Here is a 24,669-nt window from a genome sequence, read left to right as displayed (position 1 = left end):
AGAGCTGAATAGCTCTGACATCGGCCTCAGGTTCCTCTTACAGAAGCAGAAGATCTCAAAGTATAAGCAAGGGGAAGCAGCATCATTATTCCTAGTGAACGTGAGACTGGTGAAAGAGACCAAAAGTTTTGGAGGCGGAATCGCAGCATCATAAAAACCAGAGTATGTAAACCTGCTGAGACAAAGGGGGGTTTTGCCATCTGCATCGCTGGAAGTGCTATCAGCGTGGCACTCACTATGACTCTGCCAGAAGGTTGTGGTGGTCCCTGCACTGCCTTCAGCCTGGCTGGGGGCTCGTGCCTCACTCTAGTCCCAAAAGGTTGAAAGAAGACCGTCAGACATAGCCCATTCAGGATGGGTGACTTGTTTCTCTCAGCTGCTCAAGCTAGTTTTGGATTACTCACCTTGCTTGTCTGCTGCCAGGGCCAAACATGCTGATGCATTTTCCTTTTTGAACCAGCTTCCTCTCCATGCAACGGCAAGCTTGAGCATGAGGGACTCACAGAGGTGGAAGGAGTTAACAGGCTGACAGTTTTCAATTGCACAGTCTCAAATTCAGCAAGAATGAGTCCTCATCCCAGTTCTGCACAGTTCTGTATGCTGGCTGCTCTGATGCCAGAGCCATGTGTTGTTTTCTGCATCCCCATGAAGAAGCAGTGAACTCAAGGAGAAGGGAATGCATCTTTTGCTGTGATTGCTCAGTGCAATTCTACTTTCTGTAGTTTTTCCTTTGATTTTAATTTGCCACACTTTTCCTCTCACCCCGTGTTTTAGTAACTCTGCTATGTTCTGTTAAGCACTTTGTGTACTCAGAAGCACGTTCTAAGTGAAGCAGCCCCTGGGTGATATGATCCAGCTATATTATGCTGTGTCTATATATGCTGTGTGTATATATTGTAACATTTAAGGGCATCGTCTTGCAATGTGCTAGTGTACCTCATCCCCTTTGCATTTACCCCTTCAGATTGCTGCACAGTTCTCAGCCACAAGCCCTGAAAGACCTGGTGCTAGCACCATCCTTGTAGGCAGAGCTTTCTTATTACCGGCTGAATTTAAAATCCCACATCTCCAGCTCATATAAATGAGGGCAGCTATTCACTGGAGAGCTGCTGATTTACACCGTGGAGGATCTGACCTGGAAATGTATAAACCTCTTTGAGATTCTTCATGAGAGATGCAAAAGTTTATTAATAACAGTGTTTGTAACATAAAAAAAGAAGTGTGAAAAGACAGATAGTTCCCCCGCAAACACTGAAGATATATGTTATAAATTTTGAGTCTGTGATCAGTTCTTTGCCTGCTACAACAGTGTGTCACTTGCCGGATGGCTCAGGAGGTGCTAAGGCTACCTTGGCACAGAAGGCTACCAAACGTTGTCAGCTACTACCAGATTTTCCTGAGGAATGAGGTCCTTTGTGAGAGCTTGCATCAGAATCAGAGAAGACTTTGTGTCTGAGCCTTCAAACGTCTGAGCAGAAGGCAGTGCTGGGGGAGCAGTGTGTGCTTTGACAGAGGACTGAAGCTATGCTGAGCTGAAGCTGAGCAGCAGAAGGCTTGGTTGTATCAGCTTCTCCTAGGTGACATTGTTTGCTTTCTCTGGGTGAATGTTTTAAAAGGCATCTGTTGAAATGTCTTGCAAAATTCACACAACATATGTGCAGACTCATATGCAAATATGGAGCACATCCCTTTTGCCACTTGAGCTTTCTTGAAAACTTTGCCATAAATTCACTTTTTTTTGGTCTTGGGTATCATCCGCTCCTGTCCTCGTACATGAAAGGTTCTGTGCTTTGTGTAAACACACTTTGAGACAGAATCTGTCTTCCAAGAACAGGGATAGAACAAGATACTTCAACACAACTTCAGGTCTGATCTCCACAACGCAAGTCTCCAGCTTTAAAAATCCTGAAACTGCTTCTGAGCCCTGTGCTTGCAGAAAGTTTGCAAAGCGCTGACAGTGAAATGAAGCTCTCCCTCAACGTAGAGTGACCTTTTTCCTTCATAGATTACAAAGCAGTCGAGTGCGTGCATAAAGCAGAGGAGTGAATCCGTATGTCCACTCAGAGGCCAGTTGTAACCGCCGTCCCGAGTGCACAGAGGGAATGCAGCCCCCCAACACCCACACGGATGACATCCCAACCGCGGATCGTATACCCTTTTCAGAGTATGGGATGTAGCAGGGAACATGCTCGTCTGCCAGTCCGCGGCTGCCGGCAGTGCTCCGGGGTCCTCAGGTGCAGAGTGTTCTGCAGTCTGCTCCAGCACGGCACCTTCGCAGGTTTTTGTGCTAACGCTTGCTCCCAATGGTGCAGGGGAGCCTTTCTGAGCCTGGCCCATGAGTCCACTGGTTCTCATGGAAATACAACAGGGTTTGGACTGACCCCACAATTCTGGCTCATGAAGCAGAAAAAAAGCACAGTTCTTGCTTGGTAGGTGTCCAAGAGGATTGATTAGAGCTGCAAGGGAAGAATGTTTCTCCACAGAGATGCCTGGTCCCTTCGTGAGCTTATCGTGCCAAAACCGTGCAGCCTAGTGAGTTTTTGGCAGTGCCGTGCTATGCTACCAGTTCTGCCAGTGGCTGGGGCAACATGGCACGCCAGTCAGAGCACTGTGAAACCGCTGATGCTCAGTAGATGAGGAAATGATGCAGAGTTGAGCCGTCTCCTGCTGAATTAATCAGGGAGACACTGGCAGAATTTTAAGATGTTGCACTGGCTGTAAAAAGGTGTGGTTGCTTCAAGGCTGTAGCAAAGAGAATTTAAAAACCAAGAGAAATGACGCTGCCAGATGATGTTCCCATCTCTGTTGCACGTGCTATGCACTGGTTGATCTTCATTTCCTCCATGTTCCTCTGCACATAACTTTGCAAGTTGTGCCCAGAATGCATGATGTATCCGAGAGGCATAAACCAGCATGTGGCTGCATGGTGGTGGTGAGGAAAATACTGACTTGCAAAGGTAATCTCAATAACCATGGGACATTGTCCATTTTCCAGTGGTCATCTCCCATTGCCCAGAATGCAAATCTGGACTGGAATGAGCGGGACTGCTGGGGAACAGAGCAGTGTCAACCTCAGTTGCCTTGCAGGGAATGGGGAGACCTTTTTATTTACTTCCTGGTAATTAATTATGTCCTGTATCTCCCATAGGAGCCAACAAACACCACAAACAAAAAGGAGAAAGATCAGAAAAAAGCATGACTCAAATATATTGCAGGAATGAAGAACTACTAAGAAACTTCTGCTGAACTGGTCCCAGAATACAAATTGCACAAGATATTTCTCCTTACTAGAGTCTCTCAGTTCTCTGATCTTGCCTTCAAACTACATTATGCAAAAGACATCTGAAATTATCTTTGGTCATTTCAGTTTATCCCTTATTTTGCTGAATGATGGGTGATGGATTTCAAGGTGACTTCTCATTTGCCAAAATCATTACAGTCTGTTCCTGACTGACTGGATGGAAAAAGCAGTAAGAAGTAGTACTGATTCTGCACATGCCCATCAGATAAACGTGTGGCACTTAATTTCACACACCTTATGCAAGCAGTCAATTAATGCTCCTGCTTTGGCACTGAGCACAAATTCCATACATATGACGGGGCTCATTTCAGCATGACCAAGCCCCCATGCAAAATGGAGATTAGATACAGGTTTTGGCCGAGAAATTTGCGAAGAGATGTTATCTCAGGGTCCTTACCACACAAGCACAAATAGGAGGGGGGACATGGTTTCAATGCTGATATAGTCTCTGTTTACTGGATAATATCTAATCAATTGTTTCCAGCACCCTGATGAATATGATGCAGTTCCTAATCCTGCAGTCAGTCTGTTAGACATGGATTGAAGTCATCAGCAAGAAAATAATGTTCTCAGAAATGGCACATCATTAGCTATATGCTCACCTGGGGTTATGTTCTTTTTGCCAGGCAATAACGCTATTCCAGGAGCGTAGAGACGTACATAAGCAATAGGAAAGAAGAGTTTATTAACCAAGATGGTTATTGAATTGTTAAAAGGAAATTTTCACCATGCTAAATTCTGTAAGAAAGTGCCTCGTAATTTCTCAGAACTGGGGACAAAATGATGCTCTGGCAGAAGTCTGGGCTGTTCCTTCTCTGTGGGGTGGCTGACGTTGGCTGTCAGTTGTTGAGCCCAGAGGACAGCATGCAGGTGCTTGCTGAAACGTGCCAAGCTCCTGTTCCTGACAGAGCAGTTTCTTTCCCCCTCACCTGGCTGTGCTGGCAGCAGTGGGGGGTTTCACAAGACGGGGTATCCCGTGCTGGTGTCAGACCGGCGCTCAAGGAGAGGGGAAGCTGTTCCTCCATTCACAGCCATACCCTGGACATAGCTGGGAAAGAGTGCACTGTTGTGGTTTGTGCTGCAGGATGCTTCGTTGTGAGGAAGCTCATGGAGCGGCAGCGTGTGTGGAAACACTGATGGCAGGGGCGGGAAGGAGCAAGTGTTGGGTTTGTTGACATCGTAGTTGTAATTCACGTACCGAAACATGGGTGGCATCAGATCTCTGATAGGACCCACATCACTCCTTTCAGCCTTTTGTGGGTATCTTAAATACCCTGGCATACGCCAAATGGCTTGGATGCCTCTGAACTGAGCACAGGGCGTGTAACTGCTGAGAGCTGCAGAGGAGTGCTCTGACCACGCTGGCTTTGGGAAATCATGAGCAGGTTTGTGCTGGAAGACAAGACTGTCCCAGTCTGTCTTTGACCCAGAAGCATGTGTGCAATGTGAAGGGTATGTGACACAAGGTTTAAAATACCTGGGGGAAGTCACAGTGAGAGAAAAGTTGTGGAGGCAGCTCCGCATCCCCACATGCAGACATGCGTGGGAACTGCTGGGTCCATTTCTAGGCAAAAGAGAGCATCAAGGACATAGTGAAATGTGAGCACTCAGAGAGGAGGAGGCGTTCTGCTGCCTAACGCAAACAGGACTCCATGCAGGAGAAAGGCAGCAGGGGAGGAGGTGGCCTGACTCCTGCAAATTTCTTTTGCAGGAAACAGTTTAACTTGTGACTCTGGAAAAACATCCTCTGAAGTATCTACACTCTACTTGGGTGGATTGCATTTTAAATTTTTTGTGGGAGATGAGGGAAGTGAGCAAATATTTGGACACTGCACAAAGCCAACACATTTGTCGAGGTGAAACTCCCCTTTTCAATTACTTTTGGGCAGAAGTTGTGCTTTAATCTCAACCAGTCCACGGTTCAGAGGAGGTAAGAGGGTCTTGAGGCACGTGAGTACGTATTGAGCACATGTTGCATTGCTCTTCACGAGCGCGCTTTAGAGGGGTGCACAACAGGAATGTGTGAACCCAAGACTTGGGCACTCTGCTGCTCCTCAGTTGTCTCAGAGAACTTAGTCCTCTGGTTTCATTTTCAGACCATGCTTGAAGTGGCTACCTCCTTGGCCTTTTCAACCAGCTAATGCAATCCCATCGCTGCTGCAAGGTCCCGCAGAGCCCACTGCAGTCTGTTCTAGCTTTGCTCCTAATAATTGAAGCTTCTGTTATTTTTAATACTCTTTTCTCTGACTATTTTAATATCTGAACAGGTGGGAGTTACAAATACAGTACAACAGGTCTCTGTCCCTTGGCTGAGCTGATGAAGGACCGTTTTCCATCCAGCTTGCAGCAAAGGACCATGATTTCAATACAAGACAAAATCTGCAGCTTCTCTGGACTTTGCTTTTAACATCCAGGCTCAGTGCTAATCTTTATTGACAGTGCCCTCAGCATTAGCATCCTGACCACAGGCATTTTGACACTGGCTGGGGACTCCCTCAGTGGCCAACAAAATGAAAATAAGTAGAGGGGCATCCTTCCCCCCACAGGGATCACACCTCCTTTCTTGCTTCAGGAACCTCTCCAAACCTTGCCTTGCCTTCTGTCTGCACCCAGACGTACACCCCACAGCTCCGCTTCACACTTCCCTGTGTGCAGGAGATGCATGGCCATCTCCAGAGCCCACCAGAACCCCTGAGGGCTTGGAACGGCTTTTCCCAGGAGCCTCCATGTTCAGAGCATTAATCAGGAATCTGGTACGATGAGAGAGCAATTTGATTATCAGCTTCAGTTAAAATAACCCCATAGAGTCATTCCCATGGCTCTGAGGGTGGGGAAATCACAACTTGCTGTGTTTTAAATGTAGGTGATGCTGCCTGAACTCATGCAGGCTGCAGTAGGGTCAGTCCACAGCCCTCCACGGTAAGCAAAGTGACTCACAGTCCACCAGACCCTCTGTCCCACTCTGAGGAGGGCTGGTTGGTCCATGCACTTTCGAGGCAGCAGTTTGCTTCTCTGCATCATCACTGTGGACAAGGAAACAACACCACAGGATCTATTTCTCACCAATCTGTCAGTGCCAGTTTGAATTATATCCAACAGCCTGTCACTGAGGCTGGCTCAGAGATAGCTCTTCTGCCTGCTGGAGTCTGTGGGAATGGTTTGCCTCTCTCGATGTGTTTTGGTGCACACTGTGGACATGCCTTTCTCTGTTGTGTTTTTTTTTTCCAGACAAGCCACGAATGAACAACATCCTTACTTCTGCCACCGAACCCTATGATCTGTCCTTCTCCCGGTCCTTCCAGAACCTCTCTCACCTCCCACCATCCTACGAGTCTGCCGTCAAGACAAACTCAAGTAAATATTCTTCTCTGAAGAGGCCAAGTAGGTGTCAGCTCATTTCATTTCCTTTGTATCTCATTGGCTTGTAAGCTGCAGTGGGCACAATGTTAAGGCAATAATCTTCTTCTCTCTGTCATTGTACTGCCCAAGTTGCCGTCTCTGGTAATGATTCTTTTGGCTGTCGCTTCCCATCAAGGAAGAGTACAGAGAAAGAGTCACTTCATTACTGTGAGAGCACATGTGATTATTTGCTTATGGACCTCCTTGCTGTGCTACCTCCCAGCACTCCGCCTAGTATCTGCTCCTGATAGAGCCATCTGAGAAGCCTTTTTCTTTCTGACGGAGTCAAGATGAGCCAAGCTGGCTGCCTCAGATCAGCTGAGCTCGCCTCAGTGTACCCAGGGCAGATATTTCACCGTCTGTAAGGGTAGCTGGAACCAGATGACAAACGCAGGCCAACAGAAAGCTGCTGAAATGGTGAGGAGCATCTCTTTCAGTAGGAGCACATCTGCCTACCTTGAGCAGTGCTGTTTCATGGTGTTTTGTGTGTCCAGATCCGGTCCTGACCTGGTGCGTCTCTGATCTTTCAGCACGCTGCTCACTGCCCTGTTCACACTAGTTAGTATCTGTTCTTTCTCGCTGTTTTATGTATTGCATTGTTCTGCCAGCTTTCCTGTAATGCTCCAGCCCATTGCCTTTACTGATGGCAAACTCTTCAGCTTTGGTGGGATTATGAAATAAGTGATATTTGTGCAGGCACATGCTCCCTCCAGACTCAGACACCAGGTTTGTTGTATGTTTCCATTAACATTTTCTGCATGCAGCCACGTATTCACATTGCCTAATTTAGAGAAATAATTTACTTGTTTATGCTTGCAATAGCTTCATTGAAGGTAGGTGAGGATGAGGAGCAGATCCTACTTTCTCAGTCTATATAAAATCTGCATTCCAAACTTAGCCAGTTAAGTGAGACACACAAAAGTAAGTGGTAGGAAAGCCTTTGAACTGCCCATAAAAAATCTCTGTGTGGAAGATTTTCCAGAAGACAAAATGGAATGGAAATGTAGTACATAAAAATCTCAATCCACTCCTTGGCGTTTCAATGTGGGACTTATGTACATATTTAACATTAAGGCAAATACATCTGATGTCCTTAAAAACAAACATGTGCTTAACTGTGTTGGAGAAGAGAGATGAGGTATTTTGTGACTGGAGCCTGCCATCCTCCCTGTTGAGTGTGCCTGCCCCTCAGTACATTACAGCAGAAAAGAGTAAGTATTGAACTCCAGCACTGTATCTCCTAGATATTTGTCTGAAATGACAAAAATAGGCTTGTGTTAGGGTGCCAAACTTAAATGTCCTCAAGAACATGCTGAGCATAGCCAGTCTGCCTTTCTTGAGCTTTTCCTCACCCTCTGGACAGTTAGCATCCCTGTCCCCATTCAGAGGATACCTGGCAGTCAACCAGTCTAACGAACGCAAGAGTTAGTCTCCCGCCATTAGCTAGACGGGGTTCATTCTCACCCTTAACTTTCCGGCAGCATCAACCCTAGAAGGGAATCCCTGCACATTGCAATGGAAATACCAATTATTTAGCCATCAATGGCAGGTCTAGATACAGTTCAGTCATCTTTGCAAGCCACCAACCCATCCTCTTGCAAAGCACCTGACAAATGCCAAACCAGCTGCCTCACAGTTTGAGTAACTAAATAAGCAGTTTCAGCTCTAGAAGTGCTAAGCACTCCACGCTCCCACTCAACACCTCTAGAAATCACTGAATCACTTTCTTATAGTTGGTCTTCTCCAGAGCCAAAGGAAAACAGGCACCCAGCTCCTGGATCTTCCTTGTAAAATGCCAGCAATGCCTTTGTCTTATCACATATGAAGGAACTAAAGGCAATACAAAATCTGGAAGAAATAATATCTGAATGCCAGGTTTTGCAAATGAATTATTGGGGGTTTATTTTTCATATTTAAAAATACTTGTTTCTAATGAACTCCCTGGCATCATTAAAAAAAATAAATGTTTTGAAGAGCTCATTAACAAACATCATATTTCTATTGGAGTAAAACAAAAGGCGTTAGATACTTTTTTAATCTGTTTCAGCTATTTTTCTGGGTTTCTTCAGGCTTGCCAGACAGCTAAAGGTCACTTATTTTCCCACAGTTAGCAGAGACGAATAGTGAAAGACAGTTTCTGCCCAAGAACATCTAAATTGAATAATCAAAGCACACCCAGGAAGAAAGAATATTTCATACCTCCTTGACAAAGACGAGGAGACAGAGCTCAGCAAGGGTATGGTCAGATCCACCTCACCCTACTTTAGCCATCCAGCAATCAGGCATCTTGTCTCTTTGATGGATGCAGATATCTCTACAATCATTGAAGAAGGACAGTCATCTCCATAGTATGAGAAAACCTCTGACAGTCCTAGTTTTTCATTGACACCAGAGTTGCACTGGCAAGCTACCTAGCTCTTTGCAGGATAACAAGCCTAATTTTTGATGCCTAGAGCTTAATAAAGCACATCCCACTGTAGGACACTCAAGTGATTCGTGCAAGAAGGAAGAGATGAGCTCTACCTGCTGCCTGCACCAGTGCATCCCTGGGGGGTGTGCCCAGCTTGGGGAGGGGACCTCCTCACCGCTGGGTTTGCAGGGCAGGCACTCACTTCTGCTGGCATTTGACTGAGAAAGCAGCACCATGGTTTCTTCTCCTTCCAGAGCAAGGGCTTGCAGATGTCCAGGCCTTTTACGGAGCAGTAGGAAACAGGTTGCTGGCTGCATAGCAGCCAGGCAGAACCAGGTCCCATGCACGCAATGAGCTTTCTGCCTCCATGGCTGTTTACCCTCCCAGCTCCTACTTCAAGGCACAGACAATGGGAAACTCACCCGGGGTTGCTGCCTGTGAAGCCAGGTAGGAGGATCTCTGAGGGGCAGGGTACCATCTCTGTGGGAAGCCCCATGCAGGCTTTGCCCTGGAGCCCTGTCAGGCTGGCACGTGGGAAGAGCAGTGGTGGGTGGGTGTGGGAACACGCAGCTCAGCAAGAGCAGACGTATTAATTCTGTCTATCCCAGCGCTCCAGGGAATTGCTGTTTCCAGTTAAGTGAGAAAGGTCAGTCAGGAAGGAAGCGAGTATTTTCAGGCATATTAAACCACTTGGTATTGGCTAAAGAATCATCACAAATGACTAGGCAGCTTGAAAATGCTGAAGCCAATTAAAACAGGAGAGACAAGCCCCAAGAGGAAATACACTGGAAGTGCAGAGAAAGAAAAGCAAAGAAATCCCTATGATGGCCTTACATACACACACACGTGCACAGATTTTAACCATGTAACATACAAACATGGGAAGAAAAAATATCCTTCACTTTTACACACTCTTCCCAGAACACCACAAATGTACCTCATTTCTCTAATTACCGTGTCAGAGGAGCTGTGCTCTGCCTTTCTGCGATGGCATCTTAGATGTGTTGAGGTGAGGTGTGTAAGAGCACTCATTTGGGGCTCTCCCATCAAACAGGAGAGAAAAAAAGCTGCCTGAGGGCAAATCAGCTTACCTTAAAGCCACATCAGATGAGGCACTCAAATACTCCTGGATTTTGGTGAGACCAGCCCTGGTTGATGTTCCAGAAATTGCCAAAGGAGGAAAGAAAGAGGAAAAAACCCCAAATAAACAATGAAAAAAAGCCACAGAAATTGTGCAGAAAATGTCATTTCCAGTAATTTGACTTCCACATGTTTGAAAAAGATTAGTGAAACCCCAGAAGTATGAGATTGGCTTAAAAAAAGAGAAATTTCTGTCAATCAATAGAGCAGCGATTTCTTTCTGTCTGCTGATCAATTATGGCCTTTTGGAATCCACTTAGGACATATTCTTGAATTTTTAAGCACATCCATGAGGGATAAACTTATTTGGTTGTACTTTTATTTTGGCTAAAATTAGAAATGTCAGTTTTCATATGAGCGTCAATGGAAAGATAAGGGGTAGCAGTACCAGAGCCTCACTATCCCAGTGAGCTTGCTCGTGCAATGAGGGTGAGATGAATCAGACTGGACGGTTTCAGGCGCCGCACACATTTTGATTTTAGCAAACTATGCAACCAGATGTCCACAGTTGCCACCCCCACCCACAGGGTGAAGCACCTGGTGCCTCCAACCTCCCAAGCCTGGAGCTGTATTCGTTTCGCTGCTTTCCCCGGGCGCAGAAACGCTGCAGTTACGGGGCTGTGCTGGGCTTCCCGCTCGGCACGAAGGCACGTGTGACGCTGCAAGCGTGGCCTCTCATCAAGCTACATTCTCCATGGCTGGTTCAGCAATGTTCATGAACTGACACCACCTTTCAGAGGCAACAGCCTGTTAAATCTCTGTCTGGTGCCTGCTTAAACCAGCATGTTGCTCACGGGAAACTGACGTTTTGGCTTTGATTCCTTTGAGGTGGAGATGTGAAGTTTGTCTACACCTGAAAACGTTCCCAGAATAGCTGTGCCAACATCTAAACATGTCTCTCAGCATCACAGGAGGAGACAAGCCTGTACAAGCTTAGAAACACCTTTGAAATTAAATCAGTTCCCTGAATGGTTTAGTCACTGCCAGCAAAAAGGCCATGCAGACTTCTGCTCTGTTTACAGGGATGGGAGAGGGAAGGAAAGGATATTTTTAATGCTCCTAATTGGCAAAACTTTTAAAATGTAGAGCATGCTGCATTTTTTCTCCAAATTAGCAGGGACAACTTCAAACCACTTTCAATCAGATGATTCTGCTGCCTCACTAGCAGACTCAGACCACTGTAAACCTCATGTAAACTGGTTTAGCTCCTGCTGGCAATTACCATAGCCAGGTGCAAGCATCCAAGCACATCTCCATTTGGGATGTTCTCTGCTTTAATTACATCTGTTTAGATTCACCTGGGCAAATCCAGTGCAATTTCTCTCATCCAGGGCAGAGGCCAAGTGCCAGAGTGCTAATTGCCTAGCTCCTATTCTGCACCCAGCTTCAAGCATCATTATCAAGCCTGTGCACACAAAGTGTGTGCAGGTCTATCTATGGCCACATTATAGAATAAAAATGTCTAAAATTAAAATCATAGAAAGATAAAATAGTTTTGGCTTGGAAGGGACCTTTAAAGGTCATCTAGTCTGTCCAACCCCCCTGCAATGAACAGGGACATCTTCAAGATCAGGGTGCTCAGGGCCCCGTCCAACCTGACCTGGAATGTTTCCAGGCATGTGGCATCTACCTACCATCTATCCTGGGCTTAATGCCCAAGGGCATCTCTCTGGGCAACCTGGGCCAGGATTTCACCACCTTCATCATAAAAAATTTCTTCCTTAGATCCAACCTGAATCTGCTCTCTTTTAGTTTAAAACCGTTACCCCTTGTCCTATCGCTACAGGCCCTGGTAAAATGTCTGTCCCCATCTTTCTTATCAGCCCCTCTCAGCCCTGGCAGCTGCACTAAGGTCTCCCCGGAGCCTTCTCTTCTCCAGGCTGAGCCCCCCAGCTCTCCCAGCCTGTCCTCCCAGCAGAGCTGTTCCAGCCCTCGGAGCATTGCTGGGGCCTCCTCTGGCCCCGCTCCAGCAGGTCCATGTCTCTCTTGAGCCAAGGGCTCCAGAGCTGGATGCAGCAATGCAGGGGGGTCTCCCCAGAGCAGGGTAGAGGGGCAGAATCCCCTCCCTTGCCCTGCTGGCCACGCTGCTTTGGGTGCAGCCTAGGGCATGGTTGGCTTCTGGGCTGCGAGCGCACATTGCCGGCTCATGTCCACCAGGACCCCCAAGTCCTTCTCCGTGGGGCTGCTCTCCACCCCTTCATCCCCCAGCCTGTGCTGATACCAGGGACTGCCCCGATCCAGGTGCATGACCCTGCACTTGGCCTTGTTGAACCTCATGAGGTTCACACAGGCCCGTTCCTCGAGCTTGTCCAGATCCCTCTGGATGGCATCCTGTCCCTCAGGCATGTCAACCGCACCACTCAGCAAACTTGCTGCAGGTGCACTCGATCCCACTGTCTATTTCATTGATGAAGAAATTAAAGAGTACTGGTCCCAGTATGGAGCCCTGAGGGACATGGCTCATCACCGATCTCCATCTGGACATTGAGCCATTGACCACTACCCTCTGGATGTGACCATACACCCAACTGATGGATCAAAAACTGGCTAAGCAACAGAGCTCAATGGGTTGTGGTCAGTGGCGCAGAGTCCAGTTGGAGGCCTGTAGCTAGTGGTGTTCCCAGGGATGAGTACTGGGTCAGTTTTTGTTCAACATCTTCATCAATGACCTAGATGAGGGGCTGGAATGTACCCTCAGCAAGTTTGCTGATGATACAAAACTGGGAGGAGTGGCTGGTACACCAGGAGGCTGTGCCACCATTCAGTGGGATCAGGACAGACTGGAGAGTTGGGCAGAGGGGAACTTCATGAAATTGAACAAGGACAAGTGTAAAGTGCAGCACCTGGGGAGGAAGAATCCCATGCACCAGTACAGGTTAGGGGTTGACCTGCTGGAAAGCAGCTCCATGGAGAAGGACCTTGGAGTCCTGGTAGACAACAAGTTATCCATGGGACAGCAATGTGCCCTGGTGGCCAAGAGGGCCAATGGTGTCCTGGGGTGCATTAAGAAGAGTGTGACTAGCAGGTCGAGAGAGGTTATCCTCCCCCTCTACTCTGCGCTGGTGAGGCATCATCTGCAGTATTGTGTCCAGTTCTGATCTCCCCAGATCAAGAGAGACAGGGAACTTCTGGAGAGAATCCAACGGAGGGCTATGAAGATGGTTAAGGGACTGGAACGTCTCTCGCATGAGGGAAGGCTGAGAGACCTGGGGCTGTTTAGTCTGGAGAAGAGAAGGCTGAGGGGGACCTTATAAATGTCTATAAATATCTGAAGGGTGGTTGTCAGGGGGGTGGAGCCAGTCTCTTTTCAGTAGTGTCCAGTGACGGGACGAGGGGCAATGAACATAAACTGCAACACAGGAAGTTCCACCGCAACATGAGGAAAAACTTCTTTACTGTGCGGGTGACGGAGCACTGGAACAGGCTGCCCAGAGAGGTTGTGGAGTCTCCTCCTTGGGAGACCTTCCAAACCCGACCGGACACGTTCCTGTGCACCCTGCCCTAGGTGATCCTGCTTTGGCAGATGGGTTGGACCAGATGATCTTCAGAGGTACCTTCCAACATTTACCATTCTGTGATTCTGTGATCCTGTAATTGCTCATCCACCCAACAGTCCACCTATCAAATCCATCTCTCTCCAATTTAGAGAGAAGGATGTTGTGTGGGACCATGTCAAAGGCCTTACAGAAGTCCAGATAGACTTGTCCACTTGTCCCTTGTCCACTGACGTGGTGCCTCCATCATAGAAGGCCACTATGTTGGCCAGGCAGGACTTGCACTTCATGAAGCCATGCTGGCTGCCTCAAATCACCTCCCTGTCCTCCGTGTGCCTTAGCACAGCTTCTAAGATGACCTGTCCCATGATCTTCCCAGGCACAGAGGTGAGGCTGACGGGTCGGTAGTTCCCCGGGTCCTCCTTGCTTCCCTTTTTAAAGATGGGTGCAGTGTTTCCCTTTTTCCAGTCTCCGAGGACTTCACCTGACTGCCAGGACTTTTCACAGAGAGTGGCTTGGCAACTACATCAGCCAATTGTCTCAGGACTCTGTGATGCAACCTCTCAGGTCCCATGGACTTGTGTATGCATGGTTTCCTCAGGTGGTCTCAAACCTGATCTTCTCTTACAGTGGGAGGGACTTTGCTCCTCCAGTCCCCATCTTGCCATCCATCCACTTGAGAGGTGTGAATGGACTCTGGCCATACGGAATTTCCCCAGTCATTCTGAGGCTTCCTAAAAGGTGATTTTAAAGACACAAGAGTTTGAAGCCAGGGGAACTGCTGTCTGACATTTGCAATGAGATACTCTTCCAAGAAGGTTTTGATTGAAAAAAAAGACTCATTCCTACAATATATACTCTGGAGATCAAATCCCATCAGCAGCAAGCATGCCAGTAGAGGAGAGCTCTGGGCAATCCTCACGCCTTGTTGGTGTGTAGGCTATGAAGAAGTGGTTGACCGCAACAGCAGTACCAACAGGCCATTAATTTCATCACACATGTTCTCAGCTTGTTCTTTTGGATGCTGAGACAGGGGGATCAACCATCATCCTCACAGATCCTCTGGGTTACGTGGCCTGTTCGCAGGACCATGAGGAGCAGGGTCCCAAGCGCATTGGAGAGAGCTCTGATTGTGTGGGAGAGGAGATGAAGAAATTAGTGAGTGAGATCATCAGGCACAGGATGCTTATGGCACTCCAGGGTTTGGCTGCAGACCTTAAGGCACCAGTGTGTAAATGTTGTCTTGTGAACTTCTGTGATGGTGTCAGCACCAATAACATATCATAAGGCATTGACATTTCCTCCAAAAGCACTCTGCCTCATGGGACAGCTGGCCAATTGTCTTCATTTCTGAGACAATGTGGTGCATAAAACCTACAGATTTATGGCTATGTCAGAGGAAACAGGAAATTTCCACATCATATTTAACTGCGAGATCTGTTGAATGCCTATAGAGACTCTAAGCATCAGAAATGGGACCGTCTACCTCACCTGCCTCATGATTGCCCAGACTGTCCTGCAGCAAAGCTTTGTTCTTTTTATCACTCAGACATCCTCAGAAACTCTATGCATGTGAAATTTTCCTCTTCCACCATCTGATATTTTTCCCTCTTACATCACCTACTACTGAATGAGATACTGGAGCTGAGAAAATCAATGGAGTTCATCTTTGTTACCATTATCATATATCTTTATCACATTTGTCTTAAAAGCAAGAGTTTCCAAAGCAATTTTATGATAGGTCTCAGAAGCTGGCCAAGACATACAGAATCATAGGACCATTTAGGTTGGAAAAGACTTTTAAGATCATTGAGTCCAACTATTAATCTAACACTACCAAGTCCACCACTAAACCATGTCCCTTAGTACCACATCTACAGTCTTTTAAATACCTCCAGGGATGGCAATTCAACCACTTCCCTGGGCAGCCTGTCTCAATATTTGAAATCCTTTTGGTGAAGAAATTTTTCCTCATATCCAATCTAAACCTCCCCTGGTGCAACTTGAAGACATTTCATTTTGTCCCGTTCCTTGTTACTTGAGAGAAGAGATCAACACCCACTTCACCACAACCTCCTTTCAGGTAGTTATCACAGAATCACAGAATCACACAATCACTAGGTTGGAAAGGACCTTTAAGATCATCAAGTCCAACCATTAATCCAGTGCCACCATGTCCCCTAAACCATGTCCTGAAGAATGTTGTGGGGAGCGATAAGGTCTCCCCTCAGCCTCCTTTTCTTCAGGTTAAACAACCCCAGTTCCCTCAGCCACTGCTCATAAGACTTGTGCTCTAGACCCTTCACCAGTTTCGTTGCTCTTCTCTGGACACGCTCCAGCACCTCAATGTCCTTCTTGTAGTGAGGGGCCCAAAACTGAACACAATATTCAAGGTGCAGCTTCACCAGTACCAAGTTATCGGAGAGATTACTTCCCTAATCCTGCTGGCCACACTATTTCTGATACAGACCAGGATGCTGTTGGCCTTCTTGGCCACCTGGGCACACTGTTGGCTCACATTCAGCTGGCTGTGGACCAACACCCCCAGGTCCTTTTCTGCTGGGCAGCTCTCCAGCCACTCTTCCCCAAGCCTGTAGTGTTTCATATAAGAGATGATGTCTTCGTGCATTAACACTCGGCTCACGACTGGTAGGGGAAGAATTTATTGGGTCATGTGTGTGTGTTCCCAGCTCTGTAGTCTCTATGCCAGGCTGCTCCCATAAGGTTAATTTGCAAAAGATCTTCTTTCCTCTGTAAGGTGAAGAAATTTACTTTACCTTTGCATGGGGAATCCCCTTCCTGCACACCAGTGGGTGTTGTGCTGTCTTCTCCAAGGAGAGGATAGCTGCCTGCCAGGCATCCCCGATGAGTCTCATTCTGAGGTCTTCTGAAGTCACTGATGAGCCAGAAAGGATGGGAGATGCTTTTGGACACATCAAGAAAATATCTCAGGCAAAGAAATGAGGAGGAAGGCTCATACAGATGATCAGTGTTGAGCATTAAACATGCCTTCATCCCCGGACCCACAGAGGCCAGCACTGTGCTCTTCCACTTACGACAGTATTCTTCCAGTAAGGAACTGATGTTCCGTGCTTTACACCTCTGCAGTCACAGGCACATCATGACAGTTCACAAGCTGCACTGGGCTTGAAGCCCAAGGACTTCTAATCCTCCTTCCAGGTACGTAATCCCAGTACCCCAATTTAACGCATATGAACATCAAAGGGGTTTACCAAAAAGTTTTTGTGTTTCTGTTGTTTGTTTTTTGATGTAATTGTGGAGTTGCTTCTTCAAACTACAAATTAGTTGAACTAGATCATTCCAGCTACTGTGGGATTCAAGTGATATATTAGGGTACAATCTGCAGCAGCCAACATCCTCTCTGAGCCTGAGGCATTTAAAAGTCGAAAAGAAGAGAGTCGTACGTGTATGTGTGCGTGTGCTGAGTTCCTGTGCAACAAGGAGATCATTTAACACACAGAAGCAGCAAACTGAGAAAGAAATGTTCCATGGGGTAAGTTCTATGATAGCAGCCAAGGTGTCTGAAAAAATGGAAAATGGCAGATGATTCAGTGTCTCAAAGAGAGCATCCCATGCCCACCAAACCTGCTTTGTGATCATACTTACAAATATTCAAAAATAGTAACTAAAAATGTGATGAGGGCACTCATGGATTCCAGAGCACATACACACCTGAGGCCAGAAACAAGGTATGTGTTTCCTCAAATGGGGAACTCGCCTGCTTCAGCTCACCTTCTCTGTGCTTTCTTTCTAAGTGTATTGTGAAGGTGACATTTGATAACTTCTCCATAACTTGCCGTTCATGTGAATCATGCGATATCACAGTCTGGACTTGGCAGCGTATGGAGTCTGTTGGGTCATGGTGCGAGGTGTGATGCATTGCACAGGGACTTATACCTGTCTGCATGCGATTATAACTCTCTCTGCCTTCCGTAAGCCCATGGTGACACAACCCACACAGGGCTGGCATCTCTCTGATAGGCAGCACCATGATGTCCATGCCCAGGTCCAGCTGCTGGTAGATTGTCCCTTGGGTCTCATCAGGATGCTGCTCCAAGGCTGTGTGCTGTACACGGCCCCTTTTCACCCCATGGGACAATGCTCTGACATTTCTAACTGTTCCCTTTCCTTTCCCACAGCTGACAAAGAGGCTGATGAATACTACATGAGGAGGAGACACCTACCTGACCTGGCAGCCCGGGGCACGCTCCCTATCAACGTCATCAAAATGTCTCAACAGACCAACCACAGGGACAGGCCTCGCCGTCCCATCAGGGCCATGTCCCAGGACAGAGTGCTGTCTCCTGAGAGGATCATGCCCGAAGAGTTTAGCATGTCCTATGAACGGATCCTCTCAGACGAGCAGCTTCTGTCCGCAGAGCGCCTCCACTCCCAGGACCCCCTGCTCTCCCCGGAGCGGTCAGGGTACCCCGAGCAGTCTATGTCACGGGCATTGTCACACACAGATGTCTTTGTATCAACACCTGTCTTGGATCGCTACAGGATGACAAAAATGCACTCCCATCCTAGTGCCTCAAATAACTTGTACAATACCTTAGGTATGAACCCAACCTCCGCCAAGCGCCAAGCATTCGCCTCCCGACGGCACAACACGGTAGAACAATTGCATTATATTCCAGGACACCATCATCACTACCGCACAGCGAGCAAAACAGAGGTGACTGTTTGATATGACCTCGTGCATTGTAGATACTTATTAAGGACTGGGGTGGCCACAGCACCCCATACTGCAGTGGCCTTATAGGCCAAGATAACCTCTAATAACTCAGTGTCTGAAAAGACTTCTCTGACAGTCCCATCCACGTTGTTGTTTTTAAAGCCACCCCTTCATCAGTGACATAAGAAGAACCCAAGCAAGCAAACAGACGACAGTGAGGGATAATAGAGGAAATTTCCTGACGTGCATCAGTTTCTGTCAAAGAAAGCCATAGCAGTAGATGGCTTCTTCCAAGGGCTCACCCTGCATTATCTCATCGTTTTTATGAATTTAGAACTTTGCTGCCGCTACAAGTAGAAGCAGTCTCATGCAGCCCAAGACAGGGAGGAGGAAACGCAGCACCCCATCCTGGCAGGAAGGGGCCCTGTTCTCAGTCTTCATGCCAGACCTCATGTTTGGCCTTCCTGTAGCAAGTAAGTAAGCTTCTGGCTGCTGGGGATCATCTCCAGACCACTCGATATCAGCCAGCATCCATACATCAGTTCTTCCTCACCCTTGGAGAGAATTCAAGGGCAGACTTTCCTAGGGGACTGGCAGATCTAGGGACAAGAATAGCCTGGCTGAGAAATAAAGTTTTAGTTTATATTAAATATACTCATAAGATAAAAATATACTAGTGCCTACAAATCGCCTGCTCTCTCAGTGTAGGAAGTAGTGGGGTTGATGTGTTCAATAAGCACAAATATGCTGAAATGCTTGTTAGACCCTTTTCTCCACTCATTCTAGTATCTTGGTGTCTCCAACATGTAAATAGGAAGGAGGTATAGGGTTTCTCTTCCTCCAGCTTCTTGCCACTGCTGAACCAGAAGCGCCGGAATTTGTTCAGCTTCACACTGCTGACCTGTGCTGGGGGAAGTCCTGACTCCACCGAGACCCCTGCAAGGCAGGGCTACCACACATTTCACCGAGCCTGGATTTCTCCCCAGAAGTTATTTTCCTGATAGCATTTTCCACCGGTCCCAGTTCCCCTGTTTCTGAACATATTTTCTCCTCTCAGTTACAACCTAGAACCCCGTATGTAGCAAATCTTTTCGTAGCCCTTAGCAGAAGCACAGCAAAGCTGAGGGTGTCTGTCTACCGAAAAGCAGGTCGGTAATTTTCCGTGATTTTCTCTCCATGTAATGGCCCCCCAAGAAAACCTTCCAAATTCCAATTCCACTGAGTACCAATCCTAACCATGAAGACAGTTACATTTCATGCATATAAATTATATATCCAACATAATTATAATAAATGGGCATGTTGTATATCTGATATAATGCTAATTAGATACTGTATATTTGTAAAATCTTTAAAACGCAGACTCGCGGGTCCAGAATTTGTGAGGGTTTTATCTTTGGCTTTCTAGCCAGATTGGGCTTTGCTTTGTGGTTTTGGTTTGGGTTTATTTTCCTTGTATTTGTGTTCCTATCAAATTCTATAGAACTAACTCACACTAGAACATACTTCTGCGGCCAGGAAAGGGTCTCAGAGGTTTTGAAGGCCAGCCAGACCCCGTGCTATAACTGTTAGTGCTGGACGCTCTTCAGCAACTCACCGTCCGTAGTGGGCACTCAAAGCCTCACTGCATGCACACAGCCGAACGGCAGGCACGCTCCCTCCTTCAGGTGAAACGGTGACTGACTTCAGGCTGTAAACACATTCCCATACAACGTCTCGCTTCGTGTCTTACATTCCCGCACTGAGTCTTTTCCGACACGCCTCTTCACTAAACTTCATTTAAATTATCTCTGTCCTTCTCCCTCCCCTCAGATACCTCCTGCCTCCTGGCCTTAATGACATTCCCAGCTCAACACGTCATCCTGTAGCATAAAATGATTGCAGGGTGTTGTGCGCTTGAGTCTTCTGTAGAGATGGAGCACCAGGTTTTTCTGGTGCAGGGTGGGCAGGAGGAGCATGCCATCTTCCCCTGGTGGGATTTAGAGGTAGGCCTCAGTGGGGTGGCCATGTGGCCTTTCTCTTTGCCTGTCCTGGCGCTGCTGGTCCTAGTTCACGAGCTTTCTTCTGCCCTGCCTGATGGAGACTGTGTTCAGAAAAGACTCCACCTGTGAGACGTACTGGGTCTTTGTTTGATGGAAACTGATCTGGGAAGGAATAAATAAGAGTCTCCATGGTTCAGATGGTCATTACCATGCAGCCTTGGGCAAAATCATTCTGGGCGGCAACCAGAATTGTCTGTGAATCAGGGTGGCAGTTCATAGCATGGGAGGGAGGAGAGAGAGAAGGCTCACACCTCATCTCCTGCCCCCCTCCCTTGATGGACACTTCTCTCCCCTGACTACCTCCAAGCTTCTCAGCTCAGTCACCGGATATTTTTTCACAGAAGACAATCCGTGTGAAAATACTGCCCTTGCTGACCTTCCCACAGACCGAAGTTTGTGACTCTTGTGAAGAGAAGAGAAAGGCACATGGCTGATGGGTAGGCAGTCCCTGCTGAGGTTCTGGGGCTCTTCCATTCTCTCTTGGCCCAAGCAAAGCCAGGATCTTCCCCTCTGCAAGTAGAGGGAACACTGTGGGAGAGGAGAGTCCACCCTAGAGTTCCCAGGAGTTGAGGTGGCAGAGCCGAAGGAGCAGAGGTGGCCATGTGAGGCCATGGGTGGGTAAACACTCCTCTCTTTCCATTTCCACAGCTGTATGTCTCAATCTCTAGTCTTCATCTAAATGTTCCACTCGTGAACTAAGAAGCTGCTGGTCCAGATGAAAATATGGACATCTTTCACTCAAGTAGCTCCTGCAGATGCTGTGCTGTGCCCCAGGCCATTTGACCTCAGAGCCTTCTTTTATTCTGACTGACAAATATCACAGACCCTCTGCTAACTTGTCCTACCTGGGCAATAATCCTCCAAAGAAATCTTAGCCCCATTTTTTTGTCTTTTCCACCCACTCAACTGTTTCAAGCAGATGTGTCCCACAATAAACATCAAAAAGGCTCTCTAGGCCACATGCCTTCAGGGACTCTGCCACCACCACATTTCAGCAAATTTCTTTGTGAAGGCACCATGCCCTGGATGGCAACAATTTGTTCCTGGGCACCATGTGTTCCCGGGCACCATGTGTTCCCATGGCTTGCTTTGTGTGCTGGAATGGGTTGGCAGCTAGAGCAGAGGCATTTCAGCACACACAGGTGTTCTTAAATGATTTTTTTCCTTATCCCTCATTCTGAGAGTTTGTCACTGAAAGGACACTTGGTCCGGGACTGGGTGTCATGACTGACAGCCTGGTCCCCAGCACTTCGGGTCCCCGTGGTCAACATGTGACGATAATGGTAACACTTTCCTATTCCACAGAGGCATTATGAGGCTTCATACCATAATGTCTGTGAAGTGCTTTGAGACCCTCTCACAATGGACACTGTAGAACAGCAAAGCATTTTTATCAATATTATTACCATGTATTAATATTAATTACCATTGTCCTGCCACATCAGGTTTGATGTGTTGCAATCCAGTGTCTGCCCAGAATGAGAGTGCTGGGGTGGGGGGATGCAGTTCCCCAGATTTTCCATTGCTCTCCTTCTGGTCAGGGTTCCTAGCAGGCAGCAGCTCTAAGGGATGCTGTTACCTGCACCTTGACCTTTCTGCTTTCTTCTCCTCATGTCTGAGTCACCATAACGTTCCGCACTCAGGAGAAAAGCAGGAAGCAGTCGCATTCTTCTGTACAGCAGAATATAATCTGCCTTGAATAATCTAATATACTCTGAAGAATTGATCTGTCTTTTTCTCCAACCCACAGGTGGAAACACACATCTGTGGAGCGTCCAGTTCCCAGAGGGCATGTGCAGGGACTGGGGGAGGGTAACATAGAAAAGTTTGTATTATTTCCTACAAACCAATAATTATTTGCATTCCCCAAGCAGCAATACATAATAATGAGCTGCACTGGATTTTATACAACCCCCTCATCAATACAGATATATGTATGTATATGTATACACACACAAAGACATACATACACATACATACTGTAAAATGCGACCGTTAATTTCTGACTGACCCTGTACCAACCTAAGCTTCCAAACTATGTTGAATCATTCTTTGAAATGTGGAAAACTATTTTTAATGAACCACACAGATCACCACATGGAACAGAAATTTTATCATAAAAGTCTTCTAATGCCAGTGAATCGTGTTTTAAGGAAAAATGAAATATTTTTCAATGTTTTAATGTTCCTTTTATAAATGATGATCTGATACTTGGGGACGGGGGTGGGTGGGTGGGAAGAAACAGGGACAGTTACCCAGGAGTAAGCCCTCCTCTCCTGGCCTAGATTTCATTTCTGTCTACTGTTCTGCTAGCCTGGCTGGCTGCAAAGCCGGTCCCATGAACCTGGGCTTCCTGCATGCGTATTTCAGTTCTTGTGTCTATCAGTCAGAAGCATTCCCACCAGGAATCTGCAAGAGCCTGGCATTAGGTTTCTGTAAGAGATGAGTAGTTCCTGGTAACTGGGAAGATGTCTTCATCTTCTTCCACCACAACAAACAAAATCGTCACGAAACAGGGTAGCTTTAGCCGTGTTTGAAGTTAAGTGTTCTAATTTGTGATCAATTTGCCATCTTCAGTTTATGTGATGGAGAAATAGCTTGTCTTAGTTTTGTTTCAGACTTAGTGCTTAATGTGGAAGGAGGGGCTCTGCTGAAATATAATTAACGCACACAGGTTGCACGGTCAAGTATATTTCAGACGAGTGAAAAGTCAGCGGGGGAAATATGTGAGAAAGGGGCTTAAATACTTTCACAAAAAGTGTTGTTAGCAATAAGTTTGTGTTGGGGCTGCTTCTCCGAGAAGAGCCACGGCCGTGTTGTGTGTCCGTAAGCGGAGGGTGGAAGGAATCGTCCCCAGATTCTCCTCTCTCAGCTGGTTCATGGCTCTTGAGGAGGTGCCCTCACCGAGCCCAAACCCCAGCTGGGGAAACCAACCTACGCCTCAGCCGCTGGCAGTCCGGGGGCGAGGGGAGAGTTGGACGATCCCGTTCGAGCACGTTCGTGTAAATCCGAAAGAGATCTCCGCTCGCAGCAGCGAGCGAAGCAGCGTCCCGGGCCCCCGCCACGACCGCTCAATGCCCAGGAGGTCTCCATCCCCACCGTCACGCCGCAGGGAGACGTGCGTCGCACCGCCCTGACCCTCTGCCCGTGCGCTTCGTAACCGCTCCTGGCCTTCCGTCTGCAATCCCGTTAGACGTTTTTGTAGCAAGAATTTCTTGGCTCTGAGAAAGACACTTCTTACTGTAATATTTTTAGTTTGGGGGACACTATTTCCTAAGAGGGGTTAAGTGGATATTTTTGTGCTTTAGCCCAGTTTATGGATTCCATGTTTATTATACAGTAGTACTGAAGAGGAAGTACATTTGTATCTGTAACTTTGCACAGACTCTTGGTTAACCATTAAACAAGCTTCAAGATGAGCAGTATTTGACTGTTTTTCTCTGTATTATTCTTGTTGTTATACTTACCTGTAAAAGCACATTCTGTATGTACTGTAAACAAAAATATTATCAGTTTAGTAAAATTTAGAGTCTTAAGGATTTTTCCACTTTTGTCAGTAACAAATATTTATGGATTAAAAAATAAAGGCAATTTCAACATATAAATTGTTTCTTTTTGATATCTATTGGGGAAAAAAAAAGGCCATCCATCTTGGCAGCCTTCCCAATCTTTGTAACCAGCATTTGAAAAGTAGATATCTATATTTCTGTGTGTAGTTAAATAACATCTATTAAAATGAACGCTACAAGGTCTGGAAGAGTCATTATTTTTATGTATTTATTTACTGCATTTCATCATCACGCCAGAAAATAGCAGGGGGAGAAGCGAGACATTACTATTTGCTGTAAAATTTTGTCATGCAAGCCTATAAGATTTTATTTTAAAATTTCCCTTCTTCAATTTTGCATTCATAAGCCATGATTCATTCTGTATCTAGAAAGCCTTGTATTGCAAAGCCGGAACTTGTGAAATGTCCCACGGCGCTGGAGGTTTCAACAGGGGCTTTGCTCTTGCTATCGGCAATCCTGCACACGCAGGAGCTTCCCTCGTCATTCTTCCGAGATGTGAGAAGTTCCAAGGAGGCCAGAGCGTGTTCCTCACTAAGTGGCCCCCACTACTACCACGTAGGGGAAACTGCATTTTCATTTCTACCACCTCTGAGTCTGGGGTTTCTTAATACTATG

The 24,669-nt window shown here is 46.9% G+C and overlaps 1 protein-coding gene across 2 annotated transcripts in view; it reads left to right on the top strand.

The window, feature by feature from the left end:
- Window positions 1-18,455, top strand: part of SHISA6 (shisa family member 6) — a gene marked incomplete at its 3' end in the record, with an annotated part of 259,658 nt that extends 241,203 nt beyond the window's left edge. For both annotated transcript variants that reach the window (XM_082008200.1, XM_082008199.1), the window contains 2 exons: window positions 6,530-6,682; window positions 17,905-18,455. In XM_082008200.1, the coding sequence (XP_081864326.1) occupies window positions 6,530-6,682; window positions 17,905-18,455 (704 nt within the window). The remainder of the gene's footprint in view (window positions 1-6,529; window positions 6,683-17,904) is intronic.
- Between the last annotated feature and the right edge of the window lie 6,214 nt (window positions 18,456-24,669).

Source organism: Phaethon aethereus, assembly GCF_964289735.1.
Source record: "Phaethon aethereus genome assembly, chromosome: 18".
NCBI lineage: Eukaryota > Metazoa > Chordata > Aves > Phaethontiformes > Phaethontidae > Phaethon > Phaethon aethereus.
This window is presented reverse-complemented; position numbering and strand designations above follow the sequence as displayed.